The 20,729-nt window shown below is 38.2% G+C and overlaps 1 protein-coding gene across 1 annotated transcript in view; it reads left to right on the forward strand.

Annotated features, from left to right (window-relative positions):
* Riok3 (RIO kinase 3) overlaps positions 1 to 15,663 on the forward strand; it is a 29,133-nt gene extending 13,470 nt beyond the window's left edge. The window contains exons 8-13 of the mRNA XM_074070165.1: positions 3,510 to 3,707; positions 4,940 to 5,099; positions 11,734 to 11,814; positions 11,906 to 11,995; positions 12,837 to 12,944; positions 13,920 to 15,663. Coding sequence (XP_073926266.1) covers positions 3,510 to 3,707; positions 4,940 to 5,099; positions 11,734 to 11,814; positions 11,906 to 11,995; positions 12,837 to 12,944; positions 13,920 to 14,027 — 745 coding nt within the window. The 3' untranslated portion in view covers positions 14,028 to 15,663. The remainder of the gene's footprint in view (positions 1 to 3,509; positions 3,708 to 4,939; positions 5,100 to 11,733; positions 11,815 to 11,905; positions 11,996 to 12,836; positions 12,945 to 13,919) is intronic.
* Positions 15,664 to 20,729: the final 5,066 nt, after the last annotated feature.

Here is a 20,729-nt window from a genome sequence, read left to right on the forward strand (position 1 = left end):
CATGTGAACTAAACAGAACTTTCTCAAAAGAAGAAATTCAAATGGCCAGAAAACACATGAAAAAATGCTCACCATCTCTAGCAATAAAGGAAATGCAAATTAAAACCACACTAAGATTCCACCTCACCCCTGTTAGAACAGCCATCATCAGCAACACCACCAACAACAGGTGTTGGCGAGGATGCGGGGAAAAAGGAACCCTCTTACACTGTTGGTGGGAATGTAGACTAGTACAACCACTCTGGAAAAAAATTTGGAGGCTACTTAAAAAGCTGGACATCGATCTACCATTTGATCCAGCAATACCACTCTTGGGGATATACCCAAAAGACTGTTACTCCAGAGGCACCTGCACATCCATGTTTATTGCGGCACTATTCACAATAGCCAAGTTATGGAAACAGCCAAGATGCCCCACCACTGACGAATGGATTAAGAAAATGTGGTATCTATACACAATGGAATTTTATGCAGCCATGAAGAAGAACGAAATGTTATCATTCGCTGGTAAATGGATGGAATTGGAGAACATCATTCTGAGTGAGGTTAGCCTGGCTCAAAAAAACCAAAAAAAGTATGTTCTCCCTCATATGTGGACATTAGATCAAGGGCAAACACAACAATGGGATTGGACTATGAGCACATGATAAAAGCGAGAGCACACAAGGGAGGGGTGAGGATAGGTAAGACACCTAAAAAACTACCTAGCATTTGTTGCCCTTAATGCAGAGAAACTAAAGCAGATACCTTAAAGCAACTGAGGCCAATAGGAAAAGGGGACCAGGTACTAGAGAAAAGGTTAGATCAAAAAGAATTAACCTAGAAGGTAACACCCACGCACAGGAAATCAATGTGAGTCAATGCCCTGTATAGCTATCTTTATCTCAACCAGCAAAACCCCTTGTTCCTTCCTATTATTGCTTATACTCTCTGTACAACAAAATTAGAGATAAGGGCAAAATAGTTTCTGCTGGGTATTGAGGGGGGGAGCAGGAGGGGGTGGAGTGGGTGGTAAGGGAGGGGGTGGGGGCAGGGGGGAGAAATAAACCAAGCCTTGTATGCACATATGAATAATAAAAGAAAAATGAAAAAAAAAAAAAAGAACCTCATGCTTGCTAGGCAGGTGCTCTACCCCTTGAGCCACTCTGCCAGCCCTGTGTTTGCCTTTTAATGGTAAAGCAAATGCATTTCCCCCAAGAGCTGGACAAATCTGCAAGTTGTGTACATTCTGATTGTTAGGAGATGCTTCCAGATTGCCTGTGAGAAGCCTAATTTATGCTGCCTCCAGCAGTGTGAGCCCGTTTCTGTTATTCTTACCAATGCTATATCAAATTTCATATTTTCTGTCAGTGTGAAAAATGAAAAGTAGTATCTTGATATTTTGGTGTGCATTTATTTGTGATTAAGATTATACATTCTTTCTGGTGCTTGCTTGGCTGTTTTTTGTTGTTGATTTGTTGTTTTTGTCAACTGCCTCACTCATCCTTAACGGTTTTCTATTTTACTTTGATGTAATGAATGGCTCTTTCCTTCTGGTAAAATTGGTATCATAACTGTACTTTGGCATTTGTAAATTATCAAAACTAGAGAGTGAACTGGTGGCATGGCTCAAGTGATAGAGCACCTGCCTCGCAAGTGCAGGGCCCTGAGTTCTAACCCCAGTACTGCAAGGAAAAACAACAACAAAAACTAGAGAGAGCATTCAGTTTTATACAACAGAAAATGAATGCTTTCAAAAAACTAAATAGTTTTCTGTGCTTTATAATGAATTACCAAAACTTTAGTAGCTTAAAACAACATCCATTTATCATTTCATAGGTACTGCTGACTGGAAGTCCAGGTATGGTTTAGCGGGGTTCTCTGTCTAACTGAGGTCTCTGCCTAGACTCAGTCTAAGTGTTGACCTGGCTATGTTCCTTTCTGAAGCCTGGAATCCTCTACCCTTAGTACCATGCAGTTCTTTGCATCTATAGGACTGAGGTCCCCACTCTCTTAGCTGTCAGCCAGGGCCTTCTTACATTTTCTGACCTCTATAGATTCCGGCCCTTTCACATGGTAGCTCATGTCAAAACCAGCAGGAGAACCTCTCACTCCATTCTGCAGAGACTGAGTCTTAATATGTTTCAGCCACATAATATAATCTAGTCCAGGGAGGGCTGTCCAACCCACACTCAAGGAGAAGATGTTATACAGGGTGTACATACTAGGGTACCAGAATCTAGGAGACTAGCTTAGAATTCTGTCGTTTACAGAGTTCTTCCAGTTTCTATCACTATCAATCTCAGGGTGGCCAAGAAATCAACAAAAGTTGGGGTTTTTTTTCATTATTCTTAATTTATTTATTTATTTTTGGTGTTGAGGATGAACTCAGGGCCTTGTGTATGCTAAACACTTGCTGTGCCAAAGAACTATGCCATAGTCAGGAGGAGAACATTACAGCAAGAATGGGTGTAGTCAGTAAAAGATAAGTATGTCACTGTACAGTTTTGTAAGAGAGACTTCGTAGGGGCTAGGCATAGAGACAGAGCAAGATCATTGCCAAGTACATTCAGGGAAGGTGTCATGATAAAGTTAGATCTCAAGCTGCATTTTAAAAATACACAGAAAACCCCAGCGTCAAGAGCCAAAAACTAGTTGTAAAATATATGCAGCTTTCCATCTACAGATGTTTATCCATGTGAAGATATTTCTCTATGTATCTTTTAAAGAGGAACAGAAAGACAGCATCGTAATAGTATTTGCCCCTAACCCGAAGGAACCTGTCCATGCTCCTTTTGTTTTCTCTTGCCTTCTTTGCCACTCACAGAGCAAGGACCCTTTAGCTTTATATCTGCTACTAGTTGAAAGAGTTGTTTTTAAAAGCTGTTGCTTCTATTGGATTTTATTCCTGCACCATCATGGGTGACTGTAGTCTGTTTTAAGGTGCGTGTCTTTTCATTGTTTCTCAAGCTTGATTCCATAGCCATTAAATGAGAACCATTGTATTATAGATTGTTCAAAACCAGCTGACAATTTTTTTGAAATTTTATTAAAAAAAAAAAAAAGCATAATAGGCACCAGTGGCTCAAGCCTGTAATTCTAGCTACTCAGAAGGCAGAGATCAGAAATAACAATGTTGAAACCAGCCCTGGGCAAATATTTCATGAGACCCTATCTCAAAAACACCCAACACAAAAAAGGGCTTGTGGAGTGGCTGAAATGGCAGGGTACATGCCTAAGTTCAAACCCCAGTGCTGCCAAACAAACAAACAAAAAAAAACAGCCAAGGATGATAGTATGTGCCTATAGTCCAGGATGCTTCTTGGGAGGCTGAGGCAGGAGTATCTTTTGAGTCCAGGAGTTTGAGGCCAGGCTGGGGAACACAGTGAGATCTTGTCTCAAAACAAAAAAGTCTAAGGTTTTTATTAAGATCAAAAACTAGAAGACTTAAAAAAACCCTAGAACTTAAGAAAGCAAAGTTTTTACTGTGAGCTGGTAACTTATACTGACTTACTTTTTCTTTTTTTTAGCATGGAGGATGAAAAGGAAGAGGGTAAAGCTGTACCTACAGAATGTGCCATCAAGGTTTTCAAAACAACCCTTAATGAGTTTAAGAATCGTGACAAATATATTAAAGATGACTTCAGGTTTAAAGATCGCTTCAGTAAATTAAATCCACGTAAGATCATCCGCATGTGGGCAGAAAAAGAAATGCACAATCTCACAAGGTAAAGAAAGTTACTGTGCTAGAGGTAATCATGGGAATTTTTTTTTTATCAAGACTACAAGCCAGGCAAAAGATCCATGCTTTCTTTTAAAGTCGCTTATAGAAATAATGGAAGACCTTGAAATTCTAATGTTTAATGAGGTTGTTTATAAGAAAACATTTCCATGTATATAACTGAATTCAGACTTTCAAGATGAAAGGCCATTTTCTTTTCTCTTTCCCCAGTGGCATTTGAGGGAAACTATGGCATTTTCTGCCTAGACATTTTATTGTATATCTATCCACTTTTAAATCATCTTTTTCAAGAATTAAAATATCCATCTTCTATTATTAAAATGTTAGACTTAGTACAAATAGTGACTTCCCTTTTTATTTCCAATTATGTTGCCTAATACATCTGTTTTATAAATATGTTGTGGGTAGGGTCTCAACCAGTCAAGTTGTACTTCGCTTTAATTTCTTAGATTTGGTTCTCAATTCTCTAAGCAGTTTATTTGCTATTAAGGAATGTATTTTATCAACCTAGAGATTGAGTACATAACCTTACTCATTACTACATCTTCCCGTTATCTATTGAAAACTGAATTTAGTTTGTTATTTTCCGAAGATATTTCAAAAGTAATTATCCGTATTTACTAGTTGCAAAATTCTTTTCCTTAGAACTTCCAAGTAGAATAAATTTCTTAGGCAATCCTGCTTCTCTTTGATCTCTTTTCTTTACTACTTTGCGTTCATTCCTGCCTTTCTTAAGACTCTTCAGCAGCTTTCCATAGCCTTTAGTGTGAATTTGGAGACTTTTCATGACATGGAGCTTGTCTGTCTCTATAGCCTCACCCCACTTGCCCTTCCCCATTACAGATCCAGGTGGATTGACTGATCTGTATTCCCAAATGGGCTGTGCTCTTGAATGGCTTCACATGTTTCCACACACTGTCCTAATCTGGCTAGGTCATCTCCTGTTCTAAAATGCTATGTGCTCCCATAGTGCCAATTCACACCTCTGCTAAAGCATGTGTAACACATGCTAGCCCCTACTTCTTTTTTCACGTGACTGTCATTCCACCAGTGTATAGGTTCCTTACAGGCAGAGTCTGGGTGGCACTTTTTGTATTTCCGTATCACCAGGTAGATCATAGTGCCTACTTATTACAGGCCCACATTAGGTATCTGTTGGATAAATGACCTCTTTTCTTCTTCTGATCTTCATATTCTTAATCATTTCTTTCTGTGTAGAATGCGAAGAGCCGGAATTCCTTGTCCAACAGTTGTACTGCTCAAGAAACACATTTTAGTAATGTCTTTTATTGGGCATGATCAAGTTCCAGCCCCTAAATTAAAAGAAGTAAAGCTTAGTAGTGAAGAAATGAAAGAAGCCTACTATCAAACTCTTCATGTAAGTTGCACCTGTGGCAGCACTCAGACGCTGAGGTTTAAAATATTTCCTCTGGCTAAGTGCTATAGTACATGCCTGTGGCCCCAGCTGCTCGGGATGATTAGGCAGGAGGTCATTTGAGCCCAGAGATTTGAGGCTAGTCTGGAAAACATAGTGAAACCCCATTTTAAAAAAGAGAAAAAAATTAAATAGTACTAGTTCAAGGTGTCATAACAAGGGCAAACTGAAGTTTGTAAAGGAATATTAACATCAAAGAGTTGTCTTTATATCATCAGTTTGTGGGTGTTTTGAGAATCCAGAGTTTGAGGCTAGCATGGGCTATGTAACAAGACCCTGTCTCAAAGAAACAAAAACAAAGAAGCACATCTCTTTTCTACCATGTCTGGCAGGAACTGCTTTTCACTTTGGCATTGTATATACCCCTAAAGGTCTTTTTTTTTTTTTTTTTTTTTTTTTTTTTTTCTTTTATTATTCATATGTGCATACAAGGCTTGGTTCATTTCTCCCCCCTGCCCCCACCCCCTCCCTTACCACCCACTCCACCCCCTCCCGCTCCCCCCCTCAATACCCAGCAGAAACTATTTTGCCCTTATCTCTAATTTTGTTGTAGAGAGAGTATAAGCAATAATAGGAAGGAACAAGGGGTTTTGCTGGTTGAGATAAGGATAGCTATACAGGGCATTGACCCACATTGATTTCCTGTGCGTGTGTGTTACCTTCTAGGTTCATTCTTTTTGATCTAACCTTTTCTCTAGTACCTGGTCCCCTTTTCCTATTGGCCTCAGTTGCTTTTAAGGTATCTGCTTTAGTTTCTCTGTGTTAAGGGCAACAAATGCTAGCTAATTTTTTAGGTGTCTTACCTATCCTCACCCCTCCCTTGTGTGCTCTCGCTTTTATCATGTGCTCATACTCCAATCCCCTTGTTGTGTTTGCCCTTGATCTAATGTCCACATATGAGGGAGAACATACGATTTTTGGTCTTTTGAGCCAGGCTAACCTCACTCAGAATGATGTTCTCCAATTCCATCCATTTACCAGCGAATGATAACATTTCGTTCTTCTTCATGGCTGCATAAAATTCCATTGTGTATAGATACCACATTTTCTTAATCCATTCGTCAGTGCTGGGACATCTTGGCTGTTTCCATGACTTGGCTATTGTGAATAGTGCCGCAATAAACATGGATGTGCAGGTGCCTCTGGAGTAACAGTCTTTTGGGTATATCCCCAAGAGTGGTATTGCTGGATCAAATGGTAGATCGATGTCCATCTTTTTAAGTAGCCTCCAAATTTTTTTCCAGAGTGGTTGTACTAGTCTACATTCCCACCAACAGTGTAAAAGGGTTCCTTTTTCCCCACATCCTCGCCAACACCTGTTGTTGGTGGTGTTGCTGATGATGGCTATTCTAACAGGGGTGAGGTGGAATCTTAGTGTGGTTTTAATTTGCATTTCCTTTATTGCTAGAGATGGTGAGCATTTTTTCATGTGTTTTCTGGCCATTTGAATTTCTTCTTTTGAGAAAGTTCTGTTTAGTTCACATGCCCATTTCTTTATTGGTTCATTAGTTTTGGGAGAATTTAGTTTTTTAAGTTCCCTGTATATTCTGGTTATCAGTCCTTTGTCTGATGTATAATTGGCAAATATTTTCTCCCACTCTGTGGGTGTTCTCTTCAGTTTAGAGACCATTTCTTTTGATGAACAGAAGCTTTTTAGTTTTATGAGGTCCCATTTATCTATGCTATCTCTTAGTTGCTGTGCTGCTGGGGTTTCATTGAGAAAGTTTTTACCTATACCTACTAACTCCAGAGTATTTCCTACTCTTTCTTGTATCAACTTAAGAGTTTGGGGTCTGATATTAAGATCCTTGATCCATTTTGAGTTAATCTTGGTATAGGGTGATATACATGGATCTAGTTTCAGTTTTTTGCAGACTGCTAACCAGTTTTCCCAGCAGTTTTTGTTGAAGAGGCTGCTATTTCTCCATCGTATATTTTTAGCTCCTTTGTCAAAGATAAGTTGCTCATAGTTGTGTGGCTTCATATCTGGATCCTCTATTCTGTTCCACTGGTCTTCATGTCTGTTTTTGTGCCAGTACCATGCTGTTTTTATTGTTATTGCTTTGTAATATAGTTTGAAGTCAGGTATTGTGATACCTCCTGCATTGTTCTTTTGACTGAGTATTGCCTTGGCTATTCGTGGCCTCTTGTGTTTCCATATAAATTTCACAGTAGATTTTTCAATCTCTTTAATGAATGTCATTGGAATTTTGATGGGAATTGCATTAAACATGTAGATTACTTTGGGGAGTATCGACATTTTTACTATGTTGATTCTACCAATCCATGAGCATGGGAGATCTCTCCACTTTCTATAGTCTTCCTCAATCTCTTTCTTCAGAAGTGTATAGTTTTCCTTGTAGAGGTCTTTCACATCTTTTGTTAGGTTTACACCTAGGTATTTGATTTTTTTTGAGGCTATTGTAAATGGAATTGTTTTCATACATTCTTTTTCCGTTTGCTCATTGTTAGTGTATAGAAATGCTAATGATTTTTCTATGTTGATTTTATATCCTGCTACTTTGCTATAGCTATTGATGATGTCTAGAAGCTTCTGAGTAGAGTTTTTTGGGTCTTTAAGGTATAGGATCATGTCGTCTGCAAATAGGGATATTTTGACAGTTTCTTTACCTATTTGTATTCCTTTTATTCCTTCTTCTTGCCTAATTGCTCTGGCTAGGAATTCCAGTACTATGTTGAATAGGAGTGGAGATAGTGGGCATCCTTGTCTGGTTCCTGATTTTAGAGGGAACGGTTTTAATTTTTCTCCGTTAAGTATAATGCTGGCTGTAGGTTTGTCATATATAGCTTTTATAATGTTGAGGAACTTTCCTTCTATTCCTAGTTTTCTTAGAGCTTTTATCATGAAATGATGTTGGATCTTATCAAAGGCTTTTTCTGCGTCTATTGAGATGATCAAGTGGTTTTTGTCTTTGCTTCTGTTAATGTGGTTTATTACGTTTATTGATTTTCGTATGTTGAACCACCCCTGCATCTCTGGGATGAAGCCTACCTGGTCGTGGTGAATAATCTTTTTGATGTTTTGTTGAATTCGGTTTGCCATTATTTTGTTGAGGATTTTTGCATCAATGTTCATTAAGGAGATTGGCCTATAGTTCTCCTTTTTGGAGGTGTCTTTGCCTGGTTTTGGGATAAGTGTAATAGTGGCTTCATAAAATGTGTTTGGCAGTTTTCCTTCCCTTTCTATTTCATGGAACAGTTTAAGGAGGGTTGGTATCAGTTCTTCTTTAAAGGTCTGATAGAATTCAGCAGAGAATCCATCAGGTCCTGGACTTTTCTTTTTGGGGAGACTCTTGATTGCTGCTTCAATTTCATTTTGTGTTATAGGTCTATTCAGGTGATTAATTTCCTCTTGGTTCAGTTTTGGATGATCATATGTATCTAGAAATCTGTCCATTTCTTTTAGATTTTCAAATTTATTTGAATATAGGTTCTCAAAGTAGTCTCTGATGATTTCCTGGATTTCCATGGTGTTTGTTGTTATCTCCCCTTTTGCATTCCTGATTCTACTAATTTGGGTTTTTTCTCTCCTCATTTTAGTCAGGTTTGCCAGGGGTCTATCGATCTTGTTTATTTTTTCAAAGAACCAACTTTTTGTTTCATTAATTCTTTGTATGGTTTTTTTGGTTTCTATTTCGTTGATTTCAGCTCTTATTTTTATTATTTCTCTCCTTCTATTTGTTTTGGGATTTGCTTGTTCTTGTTTTTCTAGGAGTTTGAGATGTATCATTAGGTCATTGATTTGGGATCTTTCAATCTTTTTAATATATGCACTCATGGCTATAAACTTTCCTCTCAAGACTGCCTTAGCTGTGTCCCATAGGTTCCGGTAGGTTGTGTTTTCATTTTCATTGACTTCTAGGAACTTTTTAATTTCCTCTTTTATTGCATCGATGATCCATTCTTCATTAAGTAATGAGTTATTTAGTTTCCAGCTGTTTGCATGTTTTTTGTCTTTACTTTTGTTGTTGAGTTCTACTTTTACTGCATTGTGGTCAGATAGTATGCACGGTATTATTTCTATTTTCTTATATTTGCTGAGGCTTGCTTTGTGCCCTAGGATATGATCTATTTTGGAGAAGGTTCCATGGGCTGCTGAGAAGAATGTATATTGTGTAGAGGTTGGATGAAATGTTCTATAGACATCTACTAGGTCCACTTGATCTATTGCATATTTTAGATCTTGGATTTCTTTATTGAGTTTTTGTTTGGATGACCTATCTATTGATGATAATGGAGTGTTAAAGTCTCCCACAACCACTGTGTTGGCGTTTATATATGCTTTTAGGTCTTTTAGGGTATGTTTGATGAAATTGGGTGCGTTGACATTGGGTGCGTACAGATTGATGATTATTATTTCCTTTTGGTCTATTTCCCCTTTTATTAGTATGGAATGTCCTTCTTTGTCTCGTTTGATCAATGTAGGTTTGAAGTCTACTTTGTCAGAGATAAGTATTGCTACTCCTGCTTGTTTTCGGGGGCCATTAGCTTGGTAAATCTTCTTCCAGCCTTTCATCCTAAGCATATGCTTATTTCTGTCGGTGAGATGAGTCTCCTGTAAGCAACAAATTGTTGGATCTTCTTTTTTAATCCATTTTGTCAAACGGTGTCTTTTGATGGGTGAATTAAGTCCATTGACATTAAGTGTTAGTACTGATAGGTATGTGGTGATTCCTGCCATTTAGTTATCTTAGTTGTTTGAAGGTTTGATTGTGTGTACCTAACTTGATGTTACTCTCTACTGTCTTGCTTTTTCTTATCCTGTGGTTTGGTGCTGCCTGCCTTTTCATGGTTAAGTTGGGTGTCACTTTCTGTGTGCAGGATCCCTTGCAGAATCTTTTGTAATGGTGGCTTTGTGGTCACATATTGTTTTAGTTTCTGCTTATCATGGAAGACTTTTATTGCTCCATCTATTTTGAATGATAGCTTTGCTGGGTAGAGTATCCTGGGGTTGAAGTTATTTTCATTCAGTGCCCGGAAGATCTCACCCCACGCTCTTCTTGCTTTTAATGTTTCTGTTGAGAAGTCTGCTGTGATTTTGATGGGTTTACCTTTGTATGTTACTTGTTTTTTCTCTCTTGCAGCCTTCAATATTCTTTCCTTAGTTTCTGAACTTGTTGTTTTAATGATGATATGTCGTGGAGTAGTTCTATTTTGATCTGGTCTGTTTGGTGTCCTGGAGGCCTCTTGCATTTGTATGGGAATATCTTTCTCTAGATTTGGGAAATTTTCCATTATTATTTTGTTGAATATATTACGCATTCCCTTCGCTTGCACCTCTTCTCCTTCTTCGATGCCCATGATTCTCAAGTTTGGTCTTTTGATGGAGTCGGTGAGTTCTTGCATTTTCTTTTCACAGGTCTTGAGTTGTTTAATTAATAGTTCTTCGGTTTTTCCTTTAATTACCATTTCATCTTCAAGTTCTGAGATTCTGTCTTCTGTTTGTTCTATTCTGCTGGATTGGCTTTCCGTTTTGTTTTGCAGTTCTGTTTCGTTCTTTTTTCTGAGGTTTTCCATATCCTGGCTGTTTTCTTCTTTATTGTTGTCTATTTTTGTCCTGAGTTCATTTATCCATTTATTCATTGTGTTCTCTCTTTCACTTTGGTGTTTATACAGTGCTTCTATGGTTTCCTTTATTTCTTCTTTTGCTTTTTCAAATTCTCTATTTTTATTGTCTTGGAATTTCTTGAGTGTCTCCTGTACATTTTGGTTGACCCTATCCAGTATCATCTCTATAAAATTCTCATTGAGTACTTGTAGTATGTCTTCTTTTAAATTATTCTTGTAGGCTTCATTGGGTCCTTTGGCATAGTTTATCTTCATTTTATTGGAGTCTGGCTCTGAGTTTCTGTTCTCTTCATTCCCCTCTGGTTCCTGTACTAATTTTTTGCTGTGGGGAAACTGGTTTCCTTGTTTTTTCTGTCTTCCTGTCATTGTCCTTGGTGTTGTTACTGTCCCTGTACTGTGTGTAATTAAGTATTTTCTAGCTTGTAATAATAACAATGGTAATATTGAGAACAGAAGAGTGAGCTGAGATGGAAAGCAAGAAGTTAAAGAAAAGGGGAAAACAAATATACAGACACCCCTAAAGGTCTTAATGGAACATTTGTCCTTTTATGGAGGGAAGTGTCTTACCTCAGTCCTCTGGTTAGTGACCACAGACATGGCTGCCATCTCACCTGTTTGGGAATCCAAATCTGACCCTTTGCCTACTGATTTTGCTGTGCTAAGGGCAAAGAAGTAGTGTGTCACACACTGATTCCCTCCATTGTCCTGTCTAAACAATGACAGCAAATGCCTAATCCTAGATTATATCCAGTAAAGAGGAAATAAGTCTTTGGGGCTGTGGATGTAGACAAGTGAGAGAGCACTTGTCTAGTATGAACAAGGCCCTGGGTTTGAATGCTATCCCTAGGTGGGGGAGAGATGAAATAAGTTTTTTAACTTGACTTTGTTTTTCTGGGAAATGTTTGTGTGTGTATACACACACACACTTTAACTGTACTGATAATTAGAATTGGTTCATTTCCAAAGTGTCTGCCTTCTCTCCTCACAGTTGATGCAGAAGTTGTACAATGAATGTACTCTGGTACATGCCGACCTCAGCGAGTATAACATGCTATGGCATGCTGGAAAGGTGAGCAGTACGTGTGGCTAACATTCATGTTAAATCACCTGATGTAAGTTATCGAATGTAAATACATCAGTTTGTGCTCTCTGTTGAATAGGTTTGGTTGATTGATGTCAGTCAGTCAGTAGAACCAACCCATCCTCATGGCCTGGAGTTCTTGTTCCGTGACTGTAGGAATGTTTCACAGGTAGGCATGTGAACCACTATGTCTTTTTGTAACAGGTTCAAATGTTTTTTTCACTTCTAAGATAAGTAGGAGGACCATATTCATAGAAATTGAAGGAAGGGATACTGGTTGCCTTCCAGATAAGGATATAAAGATCAGTTTGTCAAGTTTAATTTTCAGCAAGATTTCAATTCCATGTCTCACATTTGAGCAAAATTTCCAAGGGATGTCTTGTTTGGGCTCCTAATATTTAAGCAGTCAAGTAGACATGTAATTCATACATACTGCTTAAACAGAAGCTGGTACATAGTGAGCCTGCATGCTTACTGCCACCCCTAGAAGGGGGTGGTTTTAGAGGGGAAGTGTTTGATCACTGTTACTGAGAAACTGAGTAAAACTAGGGGAGGTAAAACTCAGTAAGCAAGGAACTGGGTCACATTTGAGTGTCATTTTTAAGGGAAATGACATGTTAGCAACAGATTCAGATAAGAATGATCTTTCTAAATAATAGAATATATTTATATTGGAAATAATCTCTGAGCCTGCTTGAAAATTTTAATTCACAAAATTTAGTGAGTATATTGTGTCAACACATTCAAAACAGTGCCAAACAATTTTTTATAGAGTACCAATTTTCGTAGCCAATGAAGGTGCAGTGTGACAATCTAAATTCAGAAGACAGAATGAATGTGTAGGAAAGGACAAAACCAAGTAGAACCTGAGCATAGTTAAACTTGAAGTTGGAAAATGAATGTTTGAAAAATGATGGAAGGAACCCAGTGGTGTCTTAGGAGTATCCCGTTTAGTTTATAAGAGAACCTTGCTTATGTCCCTTATTGACTTGCATACATCTCATTACTAGTTTTATCAGAAAGGAGGAGTAAAAGAGGCCCTCAATGAACGGGAACTCTTCAATGCTGTTTCAGGCTTGAACATCTCAGCAGATAATGAAGCTGATTTCTTAGCTGAGGTAGGTGATGTACAAGTCTGTTTGCCTTGCTGGTGATGGAACGCTGCATAGAGGAGACATCCAAACCCAGAGCCCACGTTATGCTTCCCTCTCCCCTGACAGGATTAATTTGAGATTTTTCTTTTCTTGAGATGCTTTGGGTCCTTTTCATACTGAAAACTTAGAATAAGCTTATAGCAAAACACTTCTTCAAGGTATTCACAGTTTGGTTAGGATGAACAAATAACCACATTTCCAGTTGAACCCTGTTTCCCCTGTTTTAAGAATGAGGAAGATGACTAGGGAACATTCTGAGTGATACAGAAGCAGTAAAACACATGAACATATGGTTCCTGCCCTTCACAGAAAACACAGTTAGAAGTGGCCATCCTTATAAATACTCCCTCTTTATAATATTATAATATCAGAGCCATAGAAACATAACAACAAAAAACCCTTCCTCCATCCAGAACAAAAACTAAAACAGAAGGCAGCAGCTAACTGCACCCAGCATTTTACCAAAGCAGAAAATACATTCAGAGAGTTCCAAAACTCTCCAGTATGACTTAGTTCTGCCAAGCTCTGCTGGAACCTAAGGCCAGAGGAGAGGTGACAGAAAGGTGGTAAATTCAGCATGTAGCACAGTACAGTGGCTCAGTGAGTTGGTGGTACTGTTGTTCAGAGAAGGGTGGGATTCCCTGTTTCCTGTTCCTGGAAAGCTCATAGAGTATACAGCAAGACCTATCAGATTCCATTTGCTAGCTCCTACAGAGATTTTAAGTATTGACGCTGGTAGTACAGTCAAGTAAAAAACACACAAGGATATTTGCGTACATATGTGCACAGATACTTTGAGAAACTAATTCAAGGCCCCCATCTTCAGGAATGGTCTCGTGTTAGAGAGCAAAAACCCTGCCTCACCCTGAGGTATGCTTTATGTGAGGTAGAAATTTGACAAGTGGATGTCAAATGAACTGTATTCAATTGCTTTTGTAGATAGAAGCTTTGGAGAAAATGAATGAAGACCATGTTCAGAAGAATGGAAGGAAAGCTGCTTCATTTTTGAAAGATGATGGAGACCCACCAGTGCTGTATGCTGAATAGCATCATCACCCACTGCTTTCCGTGTCAATGCAGTGGAGACTGTCAGCTGCCGAATGCAACTGAAGAGTGGGTGACTTGGAATACCAACAGAGGAGGAGTGTACAATGGTGCTTCTGTGCTTTCCCCCCTTGTAACTCATGTGCCAGATGTGTGGAATTTTTAGCTCGGCATTGAGAGAATAAAATGTCACTACCTCTCATCTTACGATCAGGATAATACAGTTCTTTAACAGCTACAGCTCATCCAGCTGAAGGAGACCGAATTTTACACGGCTCGTGATATAAAATGTCTTGATGATAATTTTTAAAACTTAGGGAACATTTCCAAATGTGGGAGGAAAGGACAGATGTGTTTACAAGGGAGGCTTTATGATGGCATGTTTGCTTTATTTACCTCCCTGTTTTGAGTTGCATCCTTTATCAAATATTATTCAGCCTAAAATTAGCCCTTTTTAATTCTTTTTCTAAACTGTGACCAGTATTCTAAAGGAAAATTTCTTCTTCTTAATGGGTGTTATAAATGAAAACTTGTTTCAGAAGGGCTGATGGAAATAGATATAAGCAATGTACTTTTTATTGGTACATAGAGAAAATGAACGGAATTTTACTTTTAAAGTCATCATAGGTTTCTGAAAGAGGAAAATATATAAGAACTTCTTGGGCTGGAGGCATGGCTCAAGTAGTAGAGCGCCTGCCTAGCAAGTGTGAAGCTCTGAGTTCAAAACCCAGTATTGCCCTCCTCACCCCTCAGAAAACTTCATAATCAACCACATTTTAAAATTTAACTTTTAACTTTTCTACATTTAGGTTAAGTGGTTGGAATGTAACTCATGGTCTGGCTGATTTACATTTATAATGAAAAAGTAAATCACTCTTTGGAAGGACAGAAAATAAGAGCCATGTTTGACATATTTTAGTGAAGTTGATGAAACAGGTTTTAGTTTACATTTCAACTAAAACTATGTATGTATTGATGATTGATTTTTGAGAGAAACAGCAAACTAGAGGTATTAAGTAATCAGAGGATAAAAAATATATATAAAGCAAGTTGGGTATCACATTAACCAACTAATTTGAGCTATCTGACCTCACTTTTAATAGTTAAAGCACTGGCCAGACACTACATAAAAAAAGCAAGTAGGGCACTGGGAAAGTACTCTGGCTTCGTTAGGACTGAAGTTCATTGTCTACAGCCTTATTCTTCCTTACTGAGGTTGCATTGGAACCACTAAAGATCCAAACTTTCTGTCAGGTAGTAGAAAGTGAAAACCTAGACATGGTTTACATTTGAAAAAGCTCTTCTTTTAACATTATTTTAAAATGTCAAATATGTTCTTTCCAGAAAAGTATTTTTGTTTCTGTTATAGCTTTTAACTGAATTAGAGATGTGTGATTTTGGGTAGTCTCATTACACTTCTGAAATGTTTACTACTCTGAAACAAAAAGATTTAGCTGACTAGTAGTTATTGGGTTTACAGAAATTTCAGAGAACTAATTTTTAAAACAATCATTTAAAATTTTTTTGTTTTGTTTTCTGACGTACTCTGTTTAACAAAAAGACAGCAGACCATTGCTTGGAGTGTGCTGTGAACATGGCTTTTACAAAATTAAAAACGCAGACATCATTTTAGAACTGGTTCATTGTGTGATTTGTTTCTGTTCTTTGTACTAACTAAATGTCCTGGCACCAAGTTACCTTTCTACATATAATTAAGCAGTACTGTTTTTTCCCCTCAACATCTCATCTTTGACTTTCACTTTCAAATTAAGTAGAATTTCACTACACTTGACATTTACAAATAGGTTTTTCTGGACTGGCAGCGTGGCTAAAGTGGTAGAGCGCCTGCCTAGTAAGTATGAGGCCCTGAGTTCAAAACCCAGTGCCACCAAAAAAATAAAATAAAAAGCCAAATAGGTTTTTCCATTCTTACAACTCAGAGAGCAAATTCTTCACATGATAAGAAAAGAAAGTAGAAAGTATTTTGTTTGCTAAATAAGTACAAAAATATATATAATACAGAAATAGGGATATTTTGTCTCACTGTAATCAAAGTGGATGAGTATCTATAAAATAAGTTACCAACATGAAGATGACTGGAGAAAAGTTATATTTCTTTTTTTTTTTCATTTTTCTTTTATTATTCATATGTGCATACAAGGCTTGGTTTATTTCTCCCCCCTGCCCCCACCCCCTCCCTTACCACCCACTCCACCCCCTCCCGCTCCCCCCCTCAATACCCAGCAGAAACTATTTTGCCCTTATCTCTAATTTTGTTGTAGAGAGAGTATAAGCAATAATAGGAAGGAACAAGGGGTTTTGCTGGTTGAGATAAGGATAGCTATACAGGACATTGACTCACATTGATTTCCTGTGCGTGGGTGTTACCTTCTAGGTTAATTCTTTTTAATCTAACCTTTTCTCTAGTTCCTGGTCTCCTTTTCCTATTGGCCTCAGTTGCTTTAAGGTATCTGCTTTAGTTTCTCTGCATTAAGGGCAACAAATGCTAGGTAGTTTTTTAGGTGTCTTACCTATCCTCACCCCTCCCTTGTGTGCTCTCGCTTTTATCATGTGCTCATAGTCCAATCCCCTTGTTGTGTTTGCCCTTGATCTAATGTCCACATATGAGGGAGAACATACGATTTTTGGTCTTTTGAGCCAGGCTAACCTCACTCAGAATGATGTTCTCCAATTCCATCCATTTACCAGCGAATGATAACATTTCGTTCTTCTTCATGGCTGCATAAAATTCCATTGTGTATAGATACCACATTTTCTTAATCCATTCGTCAGTGCTGGGGCATCTTGGCTGTTTCCATAACTTGGCTATTGTGAATAGTGCCGCAATAAACATGGATGTGCAGGTGCCTCTGGAGTAACAGTCTTTTGGGTATATCCCCAAGAGTGGTATTGCTGGATCAAATGGTAGATCGATGTCCAGCTTTTTAAGTAGCCTCCAAATTTTTTTCCAGAGTGGTTGTACTAGTCTACATTCCCACCAACAGTGTAAGAGGGTTCCTTTTTCCCCGCATCCTCGCCAACACCTGTTGTTGGTGGTGTTGCTGATGATGGCTATTCTAACAGGGGTGAGGTGGAATCTTAGTGTGGTTTTAATTTGCATTTCCTTTATTGCTAGAGATGGTGAGCATTTTTTCATGTGTTTTCTGGCCATTTGAATTTCTTCTGAAAAGTTATATTTCAACAAGGTAATTCATCACCAATTTCTCTTATAAAAACAAAATCAGATTTTTTCCCTGATTATAAGAACATATGTTCTTTTGAATCTAAATATCAGGAATTTAGAACTATTAAAAGTCCTTTTTATTCCAAAAACCATTGTTTATAGTGTGGCATACATCCTTGCCAAGTTTTTCCCCTTAGCATGTTATGCTATTTTCTTTTTCAAAGTATCTTTGAACAAAAAGAATGAAGTGAAGCAGCTGGATGGGTAAGGGTTGAACATGGAGGACTCCCTTAGGAAGATGGAAATAGGATGTGACAGAGGGTGCGATGGTTAGTCTTCATTGTCAACTTGATTGAGAAATACCTAGATTAGTAAAGCACATCTCTGGGTGTGTCTGAGGGAATTTCCAGATACCAGATCATGAGGGTTCTGATATAATGAATCCATGGATGGATTTGAAATTTAAATAGACTGGTCGGGAGGTGGTAGAACTGTGGAAGGTGGGGCCTGGTTGAAGTATGTCACATGTCCTTGGGGCTTTTATATTGCCTTGGCTCCTCCTGTTCCTGCTCTGCTCTACTCTGCTTCCTGTCCACCATGACATGAACTGCTTCCCCATGTTTTCCCCACCATGGTGACTGAACCTTATGAAATCACGAGCAAAGAAACCTTCCTCCCTTATGTTATTTTTGGTCACAATGATGATAAAAACTAACAGGGAACACATTTCTTACTGCTCACTCAGGCTCTGATCATCAGAAGAGATTGCTTTTTGTACCTTTTGAAATGAAAAGCATTTTTCCAGTACTTTAGAAGTGATGGGGGAGGCATCTGATTTTATTTTCAAACATTGATACTTAGGTTTATGAAGATGTATATATTTATATATATACATTTTCTTTTTTGGTGCTGGGATCGAACCCAGGGCCTTGCGCATGTTAGGTAAGTGCTGTACCACCGAGCTATATCCCAGCTCCAGATGTATATATTTTTATTAGCTTTTTTTTGTGGGGATTACATAACCATTTAATAAGTTTTTTAAAGTTTATTTTAAACTTGGAGACATTTGCTAATTTGAAAGCCTCTTGTTTTTAATCTTTGATCTCCAATTAGTTTCCATTTCAAAATATTTGATTACATTTGGAGCATTACTTTTCATTCTCCCAGGCTTTCCAACTGTGTCTCAAACATAGGTGGCTTTTTGCAGAGCTAAGATCAATTGTAGCAGATAACAGGAGATGGAGGAGGAAAGTGGGGTATTCATTACAAAATACATGAGTCAGCTACGATAAAGCTCTATAAGCTTTATTTTTAACCTCTTATGCTTTCTGGAATACAATGAATGCAAAATTCTTTAGAATAGTTGACATAAAACCTTAAGAACAGTTTCTGGGTAAAGCCCCAAATGAGCTAAAATTCATGAAAAATGTAGAAAACTTCAAGAAGGGTTTGCAAAGTTAAATTGAAAGCAAGAAGAAACACCCATTGCTTGATGTATTCATGTGTTGTTATTAAGTAACAACAGAACTATTAACTTACTTAACCTTTTTGAAGTTGAAGTTTGTAGGTTTTGTTTTTGAAGGAGTTTTGTTTGTTGATGGTTTAGTATGCATCCAGGATCCAATCAAGATTTACTCATTGAAAATGAGGGTTAAATCTCTTAAATTGGTATTAATCTAGAAGTTTCCCCAATTAAACATTTTAGGACTTTTTTCATCTTCAAAATACTAATAACTTTTATGAGTTTTATATGTGAGATGCTCTACTAAAATGTCACTGTGCAGGCAGAGCATGTAATACTTTTTCACTGGATCCCCAGCAAGAGAATTGTGCCTTGCATATGGTAAGTGCTCAGTGAGTGTGTGAAGGAATGTACAAAGGGAGCTTAGCCTGTGCAGTGTTTTCTAATTATTTCCAGCTCCTTACTTGACATCTCCACTTGAATGTCTGCTGAGCATTTCAAATTTTCTTTTGTGCTCTGCATCCAAGAAAAATTTATCTAGATTCTAACCAGTCTTTACCGTGCCCACTGCTGCTGCTGCCAGTGGTGAAGGCAAGGGAAGTCTTATAGAGGAGAGTGAGACCTCTACTCAGTGTTTTTAGGTTCTTGTCACCAACAGAGAAAGAATTCAGAGATGAGACAAAGTAAAGAATTGGGAAGAAGTTTTATTACAGAGCTAAAGTACATACTCAAGAGGGAGTGCAGCCTTCTCAAGAGAGTCATGCTTTGCAGGCTTTAACTTTAGGGGATGTTGTACAGGATTACATAGGTTATTTTTTGGTTAGGGTGATTTAACAAGGAATATGCCATTTCTTTGTCTCGTCAGGGCGCAAGTTAGAAAGTCACTCATGTCTCCAGTTGAAGCTGTCCTTTTAACATACGGTCCAGCTTGGTGGTTGTTGATCCCATGTTTAGATATTATATGGCTTACAGGCTATCAGTTCCTGTTGTTAATATTCCTTTTTGTTCTTTAACTTCTTCCCTTTGACCCCTTCATCCTCCCTAGACAGTCTCTGCTATTGTCAGCTTCTTTACCCCTTCTAGTCTTTAACACAGCAGCCAGAATGATCCTTTTTAAAATAAAAGTTAGGTCACTCTGTCCAAAAACTATACTCCAGTGAATTCCCATCTGGCTCAGAAGATCCAAATGGCTTGCAGCAGCATAAAATCTTTCTGGTGTACCTTCATCCCCTCTTCTAGCCACACCAGCCTGCTTGGGAATCTTCAAACATCCTTGCTTTAGGGCCTTTGCTCTTATTGTTTCCTTTGGTTGGAATGCTCTTCTACTGGATATTCACACATCTCCATCCTTCAAGTCTGTGTGCAAGTCATCTTACTGATGGCACTAGTTCTCTAGTTCTGCATAACAAGCACCTCAAAGTTCCATGATTTAGGACAACACAGTGTCTCACACAGCTTATAATAGGAATCAAAGAAATGGCTTAGCTGGGTGGTTTTAGTTAACTTCTCATGAGTTTGCAACCAAGCTATCAGCTGAGGCTATAATCACCTAAAAGCTGGATTGGGATTGGAAAATTCACTCCCCAAATTTTTGTCTGGGACTAGGAATCAGACTGATAAAGATATTAACAGGAGAAAATCATACACATGTATTTAACCTTTATGTGACAGGGGCCCTTATAAAGAAATGAGTGCTCCTGAGGTGGAGCACTCAGAAAATGGAGGCAGGAGGATGACAAGATGGAGGCCAACCTTGGCTACATAGCAAGACTGTCACAAACAAATAGGCAAAGTATTTTTGGGATGGAGGTGTAACTCAGTGGTAGAGTGCTTGTCAAAAACGTGGCAAGTCAAGGGGGCTTGGGCATTAATTGGGGAGAAGTGACTAGGAAGAAAAGGGTTAGTTAATAAAATTGGTTTGTATAAATATTTTTTGGTTTTGACTCCCCACTTCTGGTGATCAGAATGCATTTTTCTCCAGGTATAGGGAGGGACCTTCCCCATGGGAGTTTCATCTCCCACTTTTAAGAAATTCAGGGGTGCCCTCCTAAATGTTGTG

The sequence above is a fragment of the Castor canadensis genome, chromosome 4 (genome assembly GCF_047511655.1).
Source record: "Castor canadensis chromosome 4, mCasCan1.hap1v2, whole genome shotgun sequence".
Taxonomy (NCBI): Eukaryota; Metazoa; Chordata; class Mammalia; order Rodentia; family Castoridae; genus Castor; species Castor canadensis.